Source organism: Ylistrum balloti, unplaced genomic scaffold (genome assembly GCF_031769215.1).
Source record: "Ylistrum balloti isolate Yb309-2 unplaced genomic scaffold, AGI_CSIRO_Ybal_v1 Utg369558, whole genome shotgun sequence".
Taxonomy (NCBI): domain Eukaryota; kingdom Metazoa; phylum Mollusca; class Bivalvia; order Pectinida; family Pectinidae; genus Ylistrum; species Ylistrum balloti.
In genome coordinates this window covers 372,795-396,326 of record NW_026781860.1, presented here as the reverse complement: position 1 = coordinate 396,326, position 23,532 = coordinate 372,795, and the positions used below count along the sequence as shown (strand labels likewise).

The window sequence follows — 23,532 nt, the reverse complement described above, 5'->3', positions numbered from 1 at the left end:
GTATGTATTTGTCAAATACAATCAGTTGCCAACTGTCAATCCTTCCACATCAGAGGTGAAGGAGTATTTTAACGAATTATCAATTAAAAAATCAATTTATATGAACTTGTATAATTAATTTCATTGTGGTCATTAAATGCTTACATTTTAACTTTATTTTCAATGTTTCATCTTCTTAAAATTGCTTTTGAAATTTTGAATTCTGATCAACTGTAACAAAAATATGGTGTGAATCTAATATTTCTCACAACTTGAGTAGGTTATCATGCGATTATAGTGTCAGGCTGACATGACAAAATCTGAGGAGCTTTCAGCTCTAGATGTGCATATATGGCCTTCAGATTCATCCAAAATATTTTGAATACCATAATTGTGTAGTAGAAATTTTATCTATACACAGGTCGCCTGTCCATGTGTTAACACATAAATATTGATGGAGCTTGTAATTTAAGTAAATGAATTGCAATCCTGAGTTTACATCCAGCCATCAGAAGTAAATTTCAGTATTAGTCTCCATATCTGTCTTAACCATGAGAAAACATACCAACTTTGACCTGACATACATATATCACTAAGTGAATATGTAACACATATCACACTGACTACTTGAAGACAGCAGGGTTTTTCAAGGCTTTGACTGTTGTTATGAACAACCTTAACCCAACTTTGTAGTAAATGGTACAATCCAGTTTGTAACATATTACATTTAATAATCAGAGCCACTGTTTTATCAAAGACATATTGTCACATATCTTTTGTTTCTTGAACAACAAAACAATATTTTATCAGAGAATATGTTGAAAGTGAAAAATTATACATTTCAAACTCAAACTTGTATAAACTCTTATTAAACATTATTGAAGCATGGTTTTAGATTCTCAGATTTTCCATGTACAAGATGTAATGTTATATTACTTGAACTATAATACGAACTTTCTTCCTATCAAGTTTTCAAAGTAAAAGAAAAGACACTTATTAACCAGTGTCGATGAAGTGTCAAGTCAGGTACATTGTTTTTCAGGTCAAACCCTGTGGAATGGCTGTTCTGTATGAATGGCCAGTGTGTGCTGTTTGGGGACAATGATCACTGCCCTTATTACGACATTGCAAGGTGAAAGTTGACTGCTTCATGACCTTGTCAGAGCAAAATTTGCTTCTTTATGTCCATTCTGTGTCATGTGCAACTGCTAATTGATCTTTTGAGGTCAAAGTATATATATATTCTCTTGCATCTTGTTGTGGTCATGGAAGAGCAACTCGTGACAATAACTTGTCACGGGTTCTATCGGTGTTAGTGTACCGCCTGAGGCTGACTGCCTCGCATCCTCCCAAAGAGCCTTCGTATGGAAGACCTGAAGCCACGACCTTCGTCAGGCTGTGCTGAAAAAACAAGATAGGATACAGACAGATGTTTTTCTCAACACATAGGTTAGTATGTTTTTTTCTATATAATTTGTTAAAGCATCTCCGTGGGTGATGGATGGATTGATTGATGGAGCAATATAGCTCCCTCTGATTATACTGGTGGGCCTGGCTCTTACAAGATTACATAAGTATATATCAATGATCTCTGATAGCTCGACTGTATTGCTATGTAACAAATGATAAAGCTATGTAAGATCAATATCAGCTGGTGAAAAATTCTCACAGGATATGGCCACAACAAACTATAATTTACTACTATATAATGCATATGATATTTGACCACTTGCTGAGACAGGGAAAGGTTGAAGGATATCATAGAGTTAAAATCTGTTGGGTATTCATTTCAGAAAATCAAGCAAAAAGATAATTGCTTTTTCGAAAATGGTACTGGCTATTTTAAGTCATATCTGTAAACAACTTTTATTGTGTGTTAATTCTAAAGTGCATTATGCATTTTGTCAACTGGGATACATACCCATATAATATTATTATCTTTGTGTTAAAACTTTAGAGCTGAGACTTACATTTAATACATGAGTAAGTTTGGGGTTGAAAGCAATTAATATTGTATTGAGCACATCTGATAAAAATGTGAGAAATATGGGTGGGCTTATTACCAGACATGAACTTATCTGTGGATAAATGTGGTAATTTACAAATCAATGATGTAACTACAACCACATCTAGCCGTCAAGCCTAGCCATTCAGAAACAGTATCGGGACCATTTACTGTAGGCCCAGCCACAATTACCAGATTAACAGATTGGGGGTGCCAGAGCAGTAGACCTAACAGCTATGTGTAGTTTTGTTTGGTGCTGTGCTGATAACCTTGTGCACACTCTGGCACTACACAGATCAATGATCCTGGACACCAGAGATTTGAAAGCAGGCACATCTGACGCTAGTCTTATATACAGTAAGGTGCTGAGGCGATGCTCACCCCAAACTAGTCTAACATGAAGTGGCAACACCTAACCTCAAACTAGTGTACACAAATTGGAGACACCTCACCAAAATTAGAACAGTGGTACTAAAGAGACATCTCTCCCCACACAAGTTCATTGTATAGTAGTATCAAGGAGACACCTCACCCCACACAAGTTTATTGTACAGTAGTATCAAGGAGACACCTCACCCCACACAAGTTCATAGTACAGTAGTATCAAGGAGACACCTCACCCCACACAAGTTCATTGTACAGTAGTATCAAGGAGACACCTCACCCCACACAAGTTCATTGTACAGTAGTATCAAGGAGACACCTCACCCCACACAAGTTCATTGTATAGTAGTATCAAGGAGACACCTCACCCCACACAAGTTTATTGTACAGTAGTATCAAGGAGACACCTCACCCCACACAAGTTCATTGTATAGTAGTATCAAGGAGACACCTCACCCCACACAAGTTTATTGTACAGTAGTATCAAGGAGACACCTCACCCAACACAAGTTCATTGTACAGTAATATCAAGGAGATACCTCACCCCACAAAAAATTATTATAAAGTAGTATCAAGGAGACACCTCACTCTACTCATATTGATAATGGTATACCGGAACCTTCAACAGGTTCAATATCTGATTTTACCCCAACCCCTCCTCCTTAGTAAGTTCCCCACACAAGTTTATTGTATAGTAGTATCAAGGAGACACCTCACCCAACATAAGTTAACAGTACAGTAGTATCAAAGAGACACCTCACCCCACACAAGTTTAGTCAAGAAAGAAAGGACTCATTTTCTTACCTGCCTCAGGAGATTCACTGTTGAGTGCGAACAGACCTGTTAATAGGGAAAAAATGTAATATGAATACATTGAAACACCTGTAAACTATGGAATCAACCAATATACCAATATGATTGCAAAAAAGTTCTATAAATTCCAGTCTGGGACTGCAAGTTCCAACATACCAAATCAGTCAGACAGTAAGTCCATGCCTGGTTAATAAGCAAATTCACATAAACTGGTGTTTGTTCATCCAGTTAAAGGACACAAGTTTATTTCCTTGTCCTGTAAAAAGCCCAGCTTCATATTTTCAGTCAGATGACTTGTATATTAATATCCTGGTCTTATCGATGGATGTATACGGTAATCCAGGACTTTTACCCATCAACCTCATATAAGCGACCCCTTTGTTACCGCTCTCTGATGATGGTCACTGGATTTTAGGATCATTTCATGTCAGTTTATCTGATTTATTAACAGTATTATCAAAAATAAGAATTATCAAGTTGTATTATTTTTAAAAAAATACATTTTACATGTCTTATAAGTCATGTTGTTTGTGTAAACAATTTCAAAACAAAAATATGCAAACCAATCTACCAAGGGAAATTTGAAATTGAAATTTGAGAATGAGTGACAATAAATTACTGTCTAAATCCACAATGGCTACCTGAGTGCGAGGCAGTTGACTTTTTTTCTAATCAATCTCTAAATTAAACTTTCACGACTGGGGACCAAATATGATCTAAACATTTGATTCTGAAATATGAACTCAAGTAAATAATTATTGCACCATCATAAAATTACAATAAAATATATATGCCAAAAAGTAGGCTGTATATTTACATAATATTATCATGAAAAATTTCCTTGCACCAGAATGCTTCATGATCAATCTGGTTCAAACTCCTTACATGCTTTCAGGAGAAGTAACCTTGAATATGAATTATGTATGCATTTGCTCTGCCTCGATGCATTACGATTTTATATTTATGTAAAAAGAATGTAAATATGTCATGGAAAAATTCATATATATGTAACACTAGGTCAAGTGACCTTTATTACAGTGTATTTCATCTGAATCTCATTGTAATACACTGATTTATATGCCGATTTGAATGTGTCACAAATAGATCTTTGAAGAACTAAATGTCTTGTTTACTAGACATGATGCCCCACACTCCAACGCATGTGAGTACATGTTGAGTCTCTGGTTCTCAAGATATCGCATAAATTTGAAATGAGATATGATGGAACAGGTTTCTACATGCCCTTTTTATAAAATGACTCGGCATAATGAAAAATCTCAATAATTGAAAGCACAATTATGATGTTAAAACATAAACATTATGTTTAAACAAATGGTCTTGTGGTCCTGTTATACACAATGCTTTATATATTACATAAACTAGTGTAAAATATCCTAACAGACTTCAATAAAGTTGTTTGCAAAAGCAATGCCTGTTACAGGATAATATCATTTGCTGAAACATTCATAACTTGAGGTAATTCAATCATTTTGGTGCTAAATTTATGAGGTCATCATATATTTGTGCTAATACTAAATCCCCAGACACGATAATCATCTGTCCTCTTAAATATACAATCTAAGTCTTTATGAATAATGGCCAGAGATTATGAGACCCATTATAGTGTTAAATAAATCAGTGTTAAGCAATCAACAAGCAAGTGCTTATATAGTTTTGAGGATCCCATCACTCTAAAATTTGGAATCTCCTATACATACATATGTCCTGTTATTTCCACCACAAATATGATGTTTATAACAAACTAGCTTAATTTCCTTTATATGATAAATAATCTTACATTCTGATTGCCCTAATCATACTACAATTTTTTCCCCATCATTGTTTATTGCGATGTTAATGGATGAATGAGCAAGCATGCTGATTGAATCATCAGCCGTGCTATAAAATGCCCCATGGGAAGAGTAAGAGATGTGATTAGCTATTTACTACAAGTTATCAATAATGGAAAAACTGCCAATGATTGTCTCACCTAATATAGCTATGATTGCTTTGTCTTCATCATCTTTTATCAGATTTTTGATAAAACCTGCAACCTGAAATAAAAATGAAAATAAAACATTAAATATGTCAACAAAACTTAAGTCATATAAATTAAACTATAGATGAGATTTGTATTATTTCTTTATTCTAAATAAAGAAAAGTTTAAACTTTAAATATGTTCAAGTTTTTCCTTTAAAGGAGAATTGGGGTCATTGTTTTTATGCCTTTGGATTGGAAGAACAGTACAGGGGAATATTGTTTTTATGTTGTCTGTTTGTTTGTCTGTTGTCAACTTTAACCTTGCCCATAAATTTTTCACCATAAGAGGTAGGGCTTTCATATTTGGCATGTGTGTTTCTTTTGACAAGACCTTTCTAGTAGTACCTCCATTCAAAAAATTGTGCATGCAGTTTTAATGACCCATTTCAGAATTTTGTTGCAACCAGGGGCATAGTATTTCATAGTGTTGCAATGAATTATGGTATGGACTAAGAAAAGATCAGCTTCTCACAAGCAAGATTTGTCACAGAGTTTTTACTGAGAACAGTGATTTGTGGCAAACTCCTATAGATAGAAATTTGTATTTTACAGGTGTGATTGGAATGGTTAAGAATGTAGATCAGCAACCTGGCTTGCAGTATCATTATAAAAAAGGCAATATTTGATAAATATAGTTATCAGACCAACCCATATGTTTGCCAAAACTGTACTTCAAATGAGTAGGTATTACACAATGTAAATCTCATCAAGTGGCCTATGGGCCTTACCGGTCATTTGGCTATAAAGACCTATATATGACACTTGGGCCTTAACATTCATCTGGCTATAAAGACCTATATATGAAAGTGGCTAAATAGGCCTAAATTGCCAACTACTCTACAGCTTAAAAAGAAGCCCTTTTGGTAATAGAAAAGAAGTTGTTTTAAAATTTCAACATATCTGATCGCATGATCTTGAAAGTTGCTAAAGGTCAGTCACTTTAACTAAACAGCCCTTTTATCCTAGCATGTACAGGCCTAATATCAGGCATTCTGGATCTTTTGGTTATTGAAATTAAGTTGTTAAAACATTTGAACATATACGACCTTGTGACCTAGAAAGTGGGTCAAGGTCATTTATTTCAACACAATTGGTAGCTCTTCATCCCAGCATGCTTCAGGCATAATATCAACACCCTAGACCTTTTGGTTAGTGAGAAAAAGTAACCCAAGTTTTTTTATTACATATTTGACCCATGTGACCTTTAAAGTGGGTCAAGGTAATTTCTTTCAACAAAATTGGTAGCCCTTCATCCCAGTATGCAAGGTGCCAAATATATGAACCCTGGGCCTTTAATTTTTTGAGAAGAAGTTGTTAAAAGGTTTTAACATATTAGACCTGTGTGACCTTACATCATTTATTTTAACAATTTTGATAGGTGTTCATTCTAGCATGTTACAGGTCCAAAATCAGCACACTGAGACTTTAAGTTATTGAGGAGAAGCTGTTTAAAGATCTTGATATATTTGACACCTGTGACCTTGAAAGTGGGTCCAGATCAATAATAGGAACAAACTTAATAGCCCTTTATCCCAGTTTGCTATAGGCCCAATATCAGCACCATAGGACTTTTTGGTTATTGACAAGAGTTGTTTAAAGATTTTAACATATTTGACCACTGTGACATTGACAGTATGTCAAGGTCATTCAGATTGATAACCGTTTATCCCAGTTTGCTACATGCCAAATATAAGAACCTGAGCTTTTCGGTTATTGAGAAGAATTCATTTGAATGGAAAGTGTATGCACATTGACAGCACATACCAGAAGAAACAAACACAATCCCGACCTCATGAATTGTTCAACACTTGAACATAGAAAGACTCTGAAAATCTTGTTTCCTTTTTTGTAGGAAAAAGAGTATTTTTTTCTTCAAAGATATGTAATCTCTCAACCACTGCAAATCAAAGAATATTTTGACAGAGTATACACTACACAGCATAGTTCTATTAGGCATATTTCCTTCCATTACAGAAACACTTGAAAGCAACACTTCATACCATAGACTTAAAAGCAACACTTCATACCATAGACTTAAAAGCAACACTTCATACCATAGACTTAAAATCAACACTTCATACCATGGGACTAGAATGCAACACTTCAAACCAAGCAACACTTCAAACCAGAAATTTGAAAGCAACACTTCATACCATAGACTTAAAAGCAACACTTCATACCATAGACTTAAAATCAACACTTCATACCATGGGACTAGAATGCAACACTTCAAACCAAGCAACACTTCAAACCAGGAATTTGAAAGCAACACTTCATACCATAGACTTAAAAGCAACACTTCATACCATAGACTTAAAATCAACACTTCATACCATGGGACTAGAATGCAACACTTCAAACCAAGCAACACTTCAAACCAAGAGTTTGAAAGCAACACTTCATACCATAGACTTAAAAGCAACACTTCATACCATAGACTTAAAATCAACACTTCATACCATGGGACTAGAATGCAACACTTCAAACCAAGCAATACCTCAAACCAGGAATTTGAAAGCAACACTTCATACCATAAACATGAAAGCAAGACCACATACAATGTATTTAACAGCAACACTTCCTACCATGCATTTGATAGCAACACTCCATACAAAGCCACTTGAATTTATATAATAACACTCCACTTAACACCACTTGACATCTTAATTACAACGTCACCTGACACCCACTGTTTGTATAGGACCTTTTAGATGACAGCTTTGTTTAAGACTCTTTAACATTATTTAATATTTCATACAATAGATCGCTTGATTCTGAAACTTCATACAAAAACACTTGAACCTGACACTTCATATAAAGCCAATGCTACAATGCCAATGTGAGTCATCAATGTTGGAACTCCAGCACAGTAAATCACGCACAACATGTATTGAGCTTAATTAGCTAGGCCTGGAACACTAACTGCCATGGCACACTGCGATACTGGTAGTAAAAAGAGGATTGATCGTACAGCAAGTGACAAGAAGGAATGGGATATCTACAGGAATGGGGTCATCCTACTGAGGGTGAATGAAATAATGTGACAGAAAAAAATCTTTTTTTCTTTCCCAGTTTTTACAGTATTGTCACCTTATCTTAGTAAAGTTTGCATTTTACTTGCTATATTTAATATTTGTATCAGTATGAAATATTATACAGATTAAAGGAAACGTACTGGTATAAAAGAACAGGTGTCAATAAGGTTATTTCCTGTCCTTTTGGCTTCACATTATCAATATATTAATTGGTGTAAAGGAAACGGTTATATGGAGTAGAAAACATTGATTATTTTAGGCTGAGGAAATTATACTTCTGAGAGGCAAGATCAATTCCAGTGATGATGGTGTCCACAACATTATTACTATAGCCATATCCTTTTCCCCTCAAACAAATTTACAAAATAAAGGCAGATGAAATAACAAAACTCATTTGAAAAAAGAGAAGTGGTCATTTGAAGATTTTGACACATTTTACCTCTTTATAGTGGGTCAAGGTTACTCATCAGAACAAATCTGGTACACCTTCAGCAACAATTATGGCCTAAAATCGCTCATCTACAGCTAGGCAAATGTTTATAGGAGTAACACCCTTGTATAACATAGACAGGGAAATATCATGAAGGAAGAGATTTTTGAGGTTCAGCACAACAATAACACTTACAACAGATAACAGAGAAGATGGAAGAAGTACTAGAACATACATGTAACACTAAAAGTCAAAATATAGTATTCTGTCATTGTCCTCATGGTATACAGTGAACGGAGACATAAAACAACATTTCCTTAACAGAAACTAGAAAACATAAGACATGTTAGAAAATAAAGATTAAGATGAAGCTGAAATCTACCTGGTTTTCTATCTGTGTTCTCATGGCACGCAGTAAAAATTTGGATACAAAATGACAAAGTCCAGCAGATCCGCCATGAAACTTTGCTTTAATTTTGCCTATTTTACACTCTATACGCCCTTGTCGTATAAAGGCCACAATCACATCTTGATCCACATCTCCTGGATTTATGGCGGCTTGCTGCTGCGACACTGAATTGTAATTTCCTGACAAATAAAATGATAATCAAGTTTAAATGCTGCTCTGTAAAAGTCAAAGGTATAACATTTGGATTACACAAGAAAACTTCAGAAAATTGGAAATGTCAATATTGATTATTTCTTTGGAAAAATGTCATTTCTTCATTATGTTCTATCATCAACAGATTCCCACCTAGGTGTTTCTGACAGCAAATATCCTGAAAAAATAAATCTAGAGCATTTACAACTGAGAAAAGAGAATTTAGTTATTTATGACTTAAGTTTAAATTTGTAATAAGCCCATAGGTCATGCAGCACATCAAGTTGGACTTAATTAAGAAGACTGTTGGGTTACTGCAGGGCAATGAAATAGAAGGTTTTAATTTCTACTGGACATTTGATATAGACATAGGTAGCGTAAGATTATTACTAGGCATAGGACCTTATAGGTAACTATACAACTTTTACAAATGTTCCTTGTCTTAAATTTTCAAGATTTGCATTTTTCTTTAATATTTCAAATTATACATTTATAGAGATTAGTGTTGTTTTGTGCTGCAGAATGTTCAAAATTTACAGTTGTGCACACCATGTATGCACGATGTGCACAACATAGGAAAACTTGACAAGATCAACCATCGCACATCTGTGTGCACATTTTGTGGTAAAGCCAACTATCTATGTATCTATATATGTAACCAAGTAGAAATAACCAACAAATACCAATTCATTATAACCTACAAACAAGACCTGAATGGATTATAGCATCAACCATACAAATTAGTATGACCTTATTTGATCTTTTAATTAAAAGTTAGGTATTTTTTCTTCTTTTCTTTCTCTTTCCTATTACTTTCTCATAATTATATGAAATTTTATGACAATTCTCTTAAGAAATAGCAATAATCATGTAACTGTCAGATCCAAGATGGCTACCTGACTTCGTTTCAATCTGCCCCAATTTGAGAACGATTACACAGTTATTACAATTTCTCTATATTCACAATCATTCACTTTCAAAATCAAAATTGCCATCAGTCGACCATTTCATTTTTCAGCCCAGTCTCAAGATCAATTGCATACATTATGGACAAATTGGAACCAAAATTATATAAAATGAAAACAAACTCCAAAATCCATTAAGATGAACGTTTGTTAGTCATTACATTCTCGAATCAGTCTCAAAAAAAAAAAAAAAATTGCGACAACTTAGGACCAAGAAAGTCCATCCAGTACTTCTTAAGAAATACTCATCACAAGAATTGTTTAAGGACATATGACAGATGGATGTGGTCCTTTGTGTGATGATGTGGGCAAAACAGTATCCATCACTCACCATGAGTTATCATATACCTAGAAAGACAGTGAGTTTATGTTTGGCTAATTGGAACTCCTGGGTGTATTGATGGATAAACAGTAAAGGCATTGGTAAAATATCACAAAAGGGCATGACATTTACAGCCCTGACAAGTATTTCTCATAAAACATTGTAGTTTATGAACTTTCTTGGGATTAATACTTACGGGATGGAATTTGTCTAAAAATAATTGACAGCTCTGTCATATGTACTTCAAAGTCTCCTTCAGCAAAATGTGTCATGCTGGAATAAAACATGAAAATATTATCAATAATAGGACTTTTCTTGTGTAAACACCATCAAATTTCACTTTCTGGGAAATTCGTGCCTTGATAAATTAGCACATTCAATATGATTGCTAGATTTTTAACATGTACATATTCCAATTAGCACAATCTTATTTTCGCTCAATATTTTCAGCTCAGAAATGACTAAAATAAGATTACTGTTAAAAGATGTACTTTAACAGTAAATTCGATTTCAATACTTTATGAATGAAGCACTTATGTAAATGTGGTTTTCCTCAATGCTGAATGGTTCAAATTTTCATTTTTCGTAGAAATTATGAAATTGACAATACTTTTTTTTTCTTTACCAGTTATTCATATAATCAACGCATCTATGCTTGGCAGTTTTATTCTATCTCTGAAGATGGTGAAAAAAGAACCCTATAGAAAAAAGCAACTTTTATCGAATCTTAAAAAATGTAATTTATTTAGATAAATGTTAACTTTTATCATGTGCAGGCACTTTAAGTTTGTTAGTATATCCTTTTAACAAATCATAGAGTTTATACAGTAACACATTTCTAGTATGATAAGATAGGGAGACAAAACAATGATGGTTTATCATATTTAACAGCTGCACCAGCTAAGATTTGGATTTCAAATTACTTCTGGATTTATTACAATGCCTATGATTGTTTTCCTGAATCTAAACAAGCCATGTTACTTTCTCTCTACATGTAGCCAATATCTGCAGTAAAATATGTAATTCAATGAATTGATTAAAATACATAGATTTACCACAAGTAAGTTGACAACTTAATAAAATAAGAAACAAATTATTTATCTTGAGCCTACAAATTACAGACACACATTTATGGTAAATTCAAAAATTCCCAATACTGTATTTGGTATATATATACATATATGTAGTAAAGTGGGCACTTTGAAACATAAGGTAATTTAAGTTATCAAGTACAATGTATAAATGTAGCATGTTTCCATCCTTCTTAAATGACAAATGATAGTATTGCTATGGGTTAATATACCAGGTATATAAAATGCATAAAGATTTCCAAGCCAGTGTGCATTTGATATATGTACAATGAAGGAACCAATCAGATATCAAGTTGATCTATTAGCATTGATTTGTTTCCAAATACAAGCATTGACAATCCCACTTAATACATCAGTTTCTCTATTGGCGTAAAGTACATACATTAATACATTTATATTACTACAAGAAAATGCTTTCAGCGCTAGGAAACACAGCCATCATCTCTATAAATCCGATAATGACCCTTGTGGTTACAATGCTTGCTTTATATCAAATATTATTGCCAATATACTATGTGACGTCCACTGATGGCATCCTGGAGCTCAAAGTTTAGCTGTCAAAATGATGTGTTAATCCTGTATAGCTGATAATCCAATACACTTACAAGGAATTATACTGGAAGACATATTTTCCTATAATAGTCAGCGCCCCTCTCTGCGTGAACAATGCCTCTGGGTAGAGGGATGCTCGTGGCAGCTTGGCACTGGTCAGACGCATCCTATAAAGGAAACAGAAATCCAATTAGGATCACTGAATTTAATGGCCTTTTACTTGGACAGCGCTAAGTGCTAAAATAAAAATAAAGCAATAAAGAAATCAGCTCCACATTGTCTTAAAATGTTTTCTCCTGACAGGGAAACTGTTAATCAATTTCCAGTATTTATCTTGATATAAGGACCGCTGGGGTGACATACTCTAAACACAAACATACAGCAGGTTGTCTGTTTACTGGCTTGCAATATAAATGAGTCAGTTTTTTCTAGACATGGGTTTACATTGTTCAATTATATATGGTACATGTATCTGTATTTCAAATAGGCTTGAGTACTGCAGGGAGGAAACCAGATGTTATTGTCTTATGCTGAAGAAATATTCATTATTTATTGCATAAAAAAGAATAAAGATATGTAAATGGTAATAATAAGTCAAAGCATTAAGCAAGAAAACAAGTATCAAAGAAATTGGTTAAAACCTGAGAAAAGAGATATCTGTACAAGATAAAACAAAACAAAAGAAATGGCTATTGCACTTCCCAATATTGTTAGAATATCAATGCAATGTATAGTAAATGGTTTTAATAAAATCTACAAAGTTTCAGAAACATTTGTGTAAAATCTGACAGAGATCTTTGCACAAAATTAAAATGTTAAAAAATCAAACCAAAAATTGTTGAATTTAACTTCCGGTTAGGAAAAGAATTTCATGTCATTGTTGCAACAGATCCCACCAAGTTTGAAAGAAATCAGTTGAAAACTGAGACTGCATGAGGAAATCTCTGGACTCAATATTGTGAACACAACAATGAGTAGTAACTATTCCAAATATGGTAAAACCAAAATGCTCCTCAAAATGAGGAAAACACAACTCCATGTTATGTTGATTCAGCCCACCAAGTTTAAAAATGATGAGTGATCACTGCATAATAAAAAACATTATGAAAACAACAAAGAGCTATAACTTTTCCAAATACAATTCAATCACACTGCTGTTAAGGAGAAAAACTTCATGTCATAGTGATTAAGCCTACAAAGTTTGTCAAAGATTGGTAGAAAACTGAAAAAGGACTATAGAGCTCTGGACAAGATTAACATTATGGAAACAACAAGAGGCAGTAATTCTCCCAAATAAAGTCAAATCAAATTACTGGTTTGATTTAGAAAACTTCAAGTCATAGTGATTAAGTCTGTCAAGCTTAAAAAAGACCTGTTGAAAACTTTGGGAGCTGGGAGATCTACGCACAAAGAAATGTTTACGACAGCCAGACAGATGAATGAAGGTTGTCGGAACACTGACATTTGTCAGCGAGACATCTACTAGAAATAGGACAAGTCCAGAAGATAAAAAACCTGTAACCAATCGACCAACCAACCAAGGACAAATGGATGGACAACGCCATACCGTAATGCGTCACATCTAAATTTTTGACAGGCACATAAAAAGCATTTCAGCGATTCTGAGCCCAAACTGTAACTGAAAATTAACCTATTGATGTTTTGTATCACAAATCTGGTTCCTTGAAGTATATATGTCAAAATGAATAAACAATAGTTTTTTCCATTTAGAGAAGAAAATGGATTGAAATATCCTTCTTTTGAACATTTGGATAAAAAAGATTTAATTACTCAAAATATGATTTCTCTTTGTAATTAACCAAAAAACCTCAAATCTTCTCAATTAAAATCAACAAGAACACGTCGACATAATCCAAACTTTAAATTCAATAAATAAGGGGAAAACATGAACCAAAGAAAGATTTACACAGAGACTTCTAAAAAATACAAAAAAAGTAATTAGCGTCTTCTGCTTCATTGACAGCATCCACCATGTAAAACTTTGGTCATTCCAAGTAAGTGATGTCACATTCTCAGAATAGAACAATGTATGCAACAACAGAACCAACAGGCAAACCAACAAGCATCAAACATGTCCAGCTTCATATCACAAAAAGTAGGAAATAGAATATTATGATGACTTTAAAATTATTCAATAATGTTCATCAACCTGCATCTTTTGAAACCCAGTGGTATGAGTTTGTCAGTTGATGACCTCTTGCACGAAAACCATGGTATTTATTAAACTCAATCATTTTTGTGTCTTATTGCAACCTCACAAATCGTAATCAACTCAGTGTAAGATCAAACCTTTACACTGGAGGTAGACAATTTCACTGACATAACTGCAGACTCTAAAAGTGCAGAACGTAATTAATGATATGTTTATAGCATGTCCCGTATCAGACAGCTTTCTAGACAGAATCATATCAGTAATAAAATCTATACAATAACCGGCTGGTGAAATATGATCAAAGACCAAGAATTAAGTCTCAATTAAAGTCATGATGCTTCATGAAATCTTAAAATTATTCCCATATATACCGCACCCACGCCAACGTACATGATTTTCTCTGTGATCAACTGACCAGAGGGACCTAAGGGATGACTGATGCCTCTATGGCATGTCTATAATATATGTTGTTCCCACTAGGTGGGGTAGGCTCTTTACCTTTACATAGGTTCATCCAGACGCATAGTTAACTTTATCAAAGTTATAATTCAATTTTTTTGGTGATGAAAGATAATAACATCAAAATTATGATGATACACTGAAAAAATATGAATTTTAAAAGTACAAGTTAATTTTTTTTCATTTTATCTATTTATTTATTCACCTTTTTATTTATTTATTGTTTACTCTATCAAGCCTCTTAGTATTGATATATTCAACAAATTACATATATAATCAGATTAGATTGAAAAAAAAGATGTAAGATGTTTTATCAAGCTTATACTGCTTAAAAGAAAAAAAAATCAAGATAGATGCCTGGAGGAGAATGATATCAACACTTTAATACACTGGTCTGGTCCACTACCATAAATAGGTCTCTAATGTAATGATAGCTTGAGATCAGTGGATCAACTTGTCAACCTTATAGAGATAAAACCTATCAAAGGACCTCCATCCTCATGTATCAGCTACCACTACTAACCTAATAAACAATGATTAATGATGGACTTCGACCTCTCTGTTAATGTTATTTCTAGACCAAAGATTGATATAGGAATCCTGAGAGTGTTGTTTATCAGGTCAGGTGATTATATCCTTAATTCTTGAGTGAAAACTTATTTCCTTTAACTTTTCAACGAAATTTTGACTGGGTATGAAAAGAAAGGATTCATTTGAATCAAATATAAAGAATGTCTTTAAGACATCAGTGCACTGGTTCCAAGTATTTTAAACGTGTTATGTCATAATGACAAATTCATTTGATAAGATAAAAACAACGTTGGAGCATTCATTGACCTTTAGATCATAATAGAATTCCAAGTATTGTTATTCCAGATAGTTATTCAAATAGTAATATCTAGTCAAAAGGTGTTAAGAAACTTAATTGCTAATTATGTGAGCACATGTAGATTAGGTTGAATTCCTACAAAATGTAACATTAACCTTTGATTCCTAAGTCAATGAAGCATGTTAAAATGTTGACTTTTTGAACACAGACAGCAGTATGAAAAAGGTGATAAAAACGCATGATACACTATTTCAAGGATGCAAGGTTCTCTGATAAATGGTCCTACTTCCCCCATGATGCAGCTGCACAAATGAGTAACAACACTTACATGAAGTATTTTTGACAAAGACGTTTCACTTAGAGACATCAGTTTGTACTTCCCAATGATACGTATAATACCATATTATCATCTTGTGCACTGACTGCCTTATTTAAGCAATATCAGAACCAACAACTTTAGAGTTTTTTCATCATAAAATTTATTCCAATACTTTAAACACAAACTCATCTAAGATATATTCTTATACTTAAAAACTGATATATGAAGTTCAATTAATGCATTATACCAGATCCCCAGTCCTCCATCCCCCCCCCCCCCCTCCCCAACCCCCAACCCCCAACCCCCCCGTCATCCCCTAAATATCCTTTCCCCAGTCCCATCTGAAAATATTTCCCTACAACATTTGTGATAAAAAGTCATATAAATTTGTTTTCGTATCTCATTTACATCATACGACATCACAAATTTTGGCTCAAGGTCATAATAAAACTATATCTCCCACAGCCATTTAGAATGTAACAATATTAAACTTGCTTTTAAAAATATGTCTTATTCCAAATTGGCTTAGAGTCTTATATAAAAAACATTCTGACAAACTTCTACTGAATAGTTTTTCAATATGCTACATGGAAATTCTGTCTTTTTAGTTTTAAATAGAATTTTAAATATAAACAACGCTTGACTGTTAAGAGTATTTTAGTGTCTGGGCTCATAAACATGTCGCCAATGCCGCAAGGGCTCATACAAACATTTTATCTAATTTTATGGAACAAGAATCCATTAAAATGCTTTTGGGAAATAAAACAACAGAATTGAAATGAATTCTATCCTTTTGTCGCCAATTAAATTTTCAAAAGTGGCGGGATAGAATTGTAGTACCTCTATAATGTGGTAAAAACCAGAAAGAGATTCTCATGAAAAACATATTATCTTGTTACGACAAAGACCTTGGGACAGGATAACAGGACGAAGATGTTAAACTAACGGTCTATACAAATTTCTATCACGGTTTATAAGGAACGGCAAATAAAAACAAGTTATGCCAGTAATTAAAACCGTCTCAAAGCCAGCTTACATTTAGCTTTGTTATAACAAGAGGATGTTTCTTTTCTGTTGTTGATAGCAAAGTCCATTTGTTTGCTTACAAAGCAAAATAAAAAAAACATCATACATTTTCTTTGGGCTCAATTTCTCTGAGTTTTAAAGAAAACCTTACTACGTGGACATTTGATTTGATGGATACATATGAATCCTTCTACGACAGGAACAATACACCTTTTTTTTACCACATTTAAGCCAACAGATATTGCTTATATTGTTAATTTAATACAGATCTTAGATCTTTTTGCATCAGCAACAAAATTTACGATTTTTCAATAAAAACTTTATGTATTAAGTCATGGTCATTCTTCAGAGATAGATTTTGTATTACAAGGAACTGATACCGGTTTTCAATTTTCGTCAAGTTTAACAAAAAAAATTATCACAAGAAGTGTTACTGCCTTTCATTGTTATATACATCACACGCCCACCATCTTGGTGGAGTAAGTCAAGTGTCAATTGAAATAAATGCAAACCTTCAGTCATTGATCTGCATTGAACCTCAATACTTCTTTTTTAAACACAGAGCGAAGGAATGGAAACCATCAAGCGCCGTAAGGGGCAGCCTTTGCACGGAAACACATGATTTCTCTCTCTCTTAGAAAGGTCAGTACTCCGCAGGAGTTTCAGCATCGTTTCCTCTCACCATTACCGGAGTAGTGCTACCCCATTTATTAAATCTAGCAGATTACGCTCAGATAATTAGCTCTGTAAGAGATTAGTGTTTTTTCTGTATTTGTATCAGAGTTCTCCTGCCATGAAACCTCATCCAAAATAATTTCTGCTGACAGAGGGGATATGTTTTTCATGAATTATACAATCTGTCATGAATTAATCGATACATTTGGAGTCAGACTTATCCATTTGTACCATTAGCAGAGAATGTTCCTAATGTAAACCTACAAATTGTCCATACATGTATTCTGATGTGTTCAGAGGATTTTTTTTTCACAGATTTAGAATCAGGTGAGAGGAGACAGTCTAGATGATCACAGCAATGAAAAAGGTAATGACTTGAAAGAGGAGACAAAGTTTGACAATTTTTTATGTCATGAAGGTCATCTAGAACATTCCAGTGAAGGTCAAAGTTACAGGAGTTCTAGATGACCTTCAACTGTGAAGGTCATGACTTCTAAAGAATGTTCCAGGTCACAGACATGAAGATTGTTATTTGCAAGTGAAGGCTAATGTGACTGGAATTACAGAGGACTCAAGATTTTGAAGGTCAAAACTGTTAAATTGATATCAAATGTTTATACAAAAAAAAAACTAAACACACGAATAGCAATATCAAATATAAGTCTAAAGTATAAAAAAAAGCATATATGTCTTCTTACTATTAAACTGCATCATAAAACCTTAAGTGTTAAAACCTAAAGGGGAGCCTCAAAGTGAGAAAGTACCAGATGACCTTATAACAGACGATAAAGGAAAAGGAAGGCGGATATTGGATGTCATGGCAGCAAGGTTTATGAAGTTATCAAAGTTGAAGATTAATCTTTCAGTGCAAGCAAGACGATAAAATCAGAATTCTTTGCATGTACATATTGATTCTGAATGACTGACCTCTGATATTCTATATTGTAGCCTCATGATTGAGTTCCATGTATACAGTGCTAAATCTGACTGTGTCATATGTTTGATGGATTAAGAACCTGGCACCTTCCCTAGTATTTAGCCTTCCCTGAAACGCATTAATCATACCACATTGCTTGATAAGAGTATGCATCCTTACATCCATTTCCCTATATGGGGCAGACATTAGGACAGTCAGGGTGAAGACATAGAACGGCAAGACAAATTAAAGGTCATATACATCGCACACTGAAAGGCCAGAGTGATACCAGTCGGCATGTGAATAGGATCCTAAGGCACTGTAGGTCATTCAAAGACTTACACTGCAACTTTTGGGGATATAGGCAGATTAATGTTGACTGCAGCTACAAAGGCAACATCAAGAATTGCTATGGAGGAATAACAGATTGGACAGGTAGAGCAGTTTGTAAATCTACCGTCATAACAAGACTAAAAAGAGATGATAGAAAGTAAGAGAACTGCATTAAAAGGATAGTTAGAGTTTTTTCATTAACCAGAACAATTTAGTTTAGATTCAAATAGATAAGGTTTGTGCAACAAGATCCTGAGGTTACGATCACTTCACACTCTGCAGAGATTGTCAGTGATCATAACCGCTGAAATTTTGAGTATGCAAGGATTCAGAAAGAACAAAATAAGAGGTCTGTGAGAGCTCCTTATCAGATGCCCATCATCATTTGATCTTTATTTGCTTTTTTAAAAAGTTCTATCTTTTCCTGTCTTTTCCCTTCTCTCTTCTCTGATAATTAAGATGACGGCAGGTTAAAAAATGAAAGAGGTTATTGCTAGATGCTAGAACAAAACAGCAAAACAGGTAGAAATAGTAAAATCAGTCAGAGATGATCAAGATGGATCTAAAGCCCAGGGTCAATTGAAAATGTTGAAAAGTGATTTGCAAGAGACATCATGCCCTCTCAAGAATAGAAACACATACAGCCATACATTGTAACATCCCAAATGTTGGAGGGCAGGGCAGAACATACAGAAAATACTCCAGGCATCTTAGTCAAACTTGGGCTTGTCACGATGCAAGACATATTGGTGAATAAATTTTGCAGGTTAGGTACTACACCTCCAGACGAATGTAGCTGATGAAGCATTACAACAAACCTCCAACGATGCACTTTATTCTCTCTGATAACCTAATTGAACTATTTGTTGTTGTGAAAGTCCTGATATAGCATTACATCCTCTCACTTCTGCTATCAAATAGTAATGAGTTCAACAACACATCAAAGTAACAAGCACCTGTGAACTTTAACATTAAGAAAGTTTATTGTTTGCTCCAGCAGGATTGAGTAATTGAAAAAGAGTAAAATACAATGTTCCTCCTACTCAGGTAAAATGAAATATTCTTTTGGCATTTCCATTGTACTTTAACTGCTCTTAGGAACAATATAAGATGGCTTTTGAGATTCATTAACATTTGAGAAAACAACAGCAGGATAACCATAGCTATCATGTGGAGGCAGGAGGCCTAGAATATCCCTTTTTTAAGAAACTGTTCTGTCTCATTAAATGTATTTCAGTGAGTTGGTGGGAAAATGATTTAGGTCCCTCCTTTTAAAAAAAATCCTGGATCTGTCACTGTTTTGTCTATTGATTTTTTGATAATTTCCTAATAATTAAATAACAGCCAGGGACATTTAAGGATGTGCCAGTTTTGGATGGTGGAGTAAAGGTGAAATTGCCTGAGAATAACTTTCAAATGTGGCCATAACCTAGTGACCGCTCCACATAGGCTCGAACCCACAACCCAGAGGAGGAGCACCACCAGCCCCTAGAGGACCATGACATTTATAATTATGGTGGGTACAAAATCTCTATCTTACATATCTAAGTATTGTTGAATGATCACTCTGTTTTCAGAGCAGGTTTTTATAAGCACAGTTAGTATATATCACAACGCCGTTCGATCACCAAAAGAATCAAACCAACAACTTTATTTGATGCTATAAATAACTGAATTATGATTCTGAAATACAGTTTTCAGTATGCAGAAGAAGCTATCTTACCCTGTGAGGCTATAGTTGAAGTTTCCATAGGCCCCTTCTTGGTTTGGAATGTTCTGCTGAAGCAAACGCTCCACCAGCTGTTTTAAGTGATAGCCAATACCTTCGTATTCTGAAAGGAAATTAATTTGTGATGTCAAACATTTCATTTTTACACCAGAGTTTGATTATAAACATTAAATTTCTGCTAAACATTTCCATCATTTATTTTTATATTCATGTCATAAAACCACTCAAAGTCTTAAATTTCCTTGTAAAAATCTTTTGAAAAATCAATGATTAGAAATTGTTGAATCATATGTTAATGACCATTTGTGAGACATCCTGCTATTAAATGTGTCTTTTTAATCACATATTTGAAACATTGGTGTGATGCAGGTAGTATTTTCCTAAATCTGCAGTATTGACACTTGCGTTGCATACTCTCTAGATGCCACCAATCAACTGCACTGTGTGTATACATCAGTATTTCCACACGATGCTTAAGCTTGCAGAGTTTACATAGCTTTTCATCTCACTTGAACATGTTTGTTCAAATCCCTAAATTTTTCAAAAACCTGCTTTTAAATGCAGTGAGATATGTAAAACATCTGTATGTATTATTTCATGATATATATATAAATATCAGTTTGAACATTATAAATGAAAACATCAATTCTATCATTTGCTCTTGAAACTATTTTTTTTTCATTGCATCATCAATGTAATTGTAATTAAAATTGTAACACTGTTTAAAATGAAGACTATATGTTGTTAAGTAATGCAAACAATATTAACTTAAAGCTTGTTAAACTGTATGTAAAATGTTGAAATTTATGAAATGCAAGTAAATTATATAAATAAAATAGGTGGGGTAGGTGAGATTTCACTGTATACTGAATGGCACTTCAAATCTGTTGATACCTATATGATAATACATGGTCAGTATCTTATAATATAGTGATAAGCCGTATTTTGCCGAGGGTGAAGAAAGACAAGTCTCTATAATCTCTCTTACCTGAGCAAACATGCAGCTTACAGTTTAAGACACTGATCACTTATTCTATCTATCTTGGAACTGTTGAAAATATTACAATGGAAACTGCAACAGTTTTGAGTTAAATCATTGTTTACTTGACAATGACATTTCGCCTTATTTTGCCTGATAATGGACACCAAAGAAATTGCTGAGCAGGAAAACATAGTTCCAAACTTCGACAGATGTTATAGCAATTTTTGATAACTTCTTTATCAAACTTGTTCATCAAAACATGATGAATCAACTATTTAAACAGTTATTCTTATATGTTTAAATGTGATGTAATATTTAAGTAAATTCATAAGGTAATTCAATCAAATTGATGCATATGCTAGAATACAGCTGTTTTCCATCATTGTCAAATACATCAATAATATATGTGGCAGGTGTATTCCGACAATTAAAACGCCAGTTTTAGAATAAAATTTTAGCTGTTTAACCTTTAATATCAATATAAAATGTAAATATATTTTCTGTATATACATCAAAGTGTAATATGTGGTTTACTCCAGTGTATTTAACACTTAATAGCACATACAAAAAATGAAATAAACCCATAAATATAGTCAGATTTATATGGGGGCAACAGTATATCTGTTTCAAAGCCATACAGCAGGCTTATTCATAGATCAAATTATTTGTTGTCAATTCCACAGAATAGCAATTATAGATAGAGTGGGCTTATTTAACCAGGATATTTAACTTACTGCGAAAAAAAAAAAAAAAAAGTATCCATGTTACCTGTTGTCATATTCCACTATAGGACTTCCAGTACATAGACCATAATTCCAACACCAGCGGGGCACGGCTTGTTTTAGGGGTCTGAAGGTCTAAACCTGATCACTGGTCATCTCCGAACCTGTACTACCTGCAACAAACAACGCCATTATTAATTTCTAATAAGAACACATTTTTCCAGAATATTTAACAGATGCATTCTTTCCCGCTCCCTCTGTAACAGGCCTCAGGAGCTTAAATGTCATACCTCTGACTCAAAGTCATGAGGCTGAATAGGGACAATGAATTAGCAAGTCTTAATAGTTATTCTTCAGAACAGCAATTTAATAGTATTTCTTATCTAGTCTATCATTTTCAGAGAGGTACCTATGTACAACAACATAGTCGTTTGATTGAAATAGGGCAAACACATAGTATAGTAAAATCACAGTCTTAAACCCCAGTCTCCACAAAGGAAAAATTACCATCTGAATAGAAATCATGGGCTATAAACTGAAAACTAAATATGTTGCAGCACATTTGGGCACCTAGAAATCCTTATGAAGTAGTAATTAGATTTAGCAGTTATAAATGATAGAATAATTATGTTCTGAACAACGGATGTATAAAGGGCCATGACTCCGTATAAAGTTACACATGTCTGTTTGATATTTCAATACATTACACTTGATAAAAGGATGGCAGTCCTAAAATGAAATTATATACAGGAGATCTGACAATTGCTGACAACATAGCACATATATTAGCCACAAGCAAAATGATACAACAAAACAGAAAATCTAAATGTGTCTTTGTCCCCTTTGGTATACAGGTCAGGAACTAATTAAAATGTAATCCAGGCATATGAATACAAAGTAGGCATGTACCTGCAATGGCTGTCTTGAGATAGCAATTTTTTAATGATGTATAAAGCAATTGTTTGCTGGTTTTCAAGGGAAAAAAGCCTGTAAAACCTTTTAGTAATGAACACTAACAGATGAATTCCTAATTTTAAAAAAAAATGAAAATAAAATCAATTCACTACATGCATGAATCCATGCTCAACATTGTCCTTTTACATGCCATATATAAAACAGCTCTAAGTTTAGCTGTTTATTCCTTACACAGT

The 23,532-nt window shown here is 33.8% G+C and overlaps 1 protein-coding gene across 1 annotated transcript; it reads right to left on the bottom strand.

Annotated features, from left to right (window-relative positions):
* Positions 1-1,291: 1,291 nt before the first annotated feature.
* On the bottom strand, positions 1,292-22,508 carry LOC132552999 (uncharacterized). The gene is made up of 8 exons (XM_060217562.1): positions 22,428-22,508; positions 20,672-20,780; positions 12,272-12,385; positions 10,772-10,848; positions 9,070-9,275; positions 5,172-5,235; positions 3,173-3,208; positions 1,292-1,380 (listed from the first exon to the last, which is right to left on the bottom strand). Exons 1-8 carry the CDS (start codon positions 22,435-22,437, stop codon positions 1,292-1,294), a joined length of 705 nt encoding a protein of 234 aa, XP_060073545.1. The 5' UTR covers positions 22,438-22,508.
* Between the last annotated feature and the right edge of the window lie 1,024 nt (positions 22,509-23,532).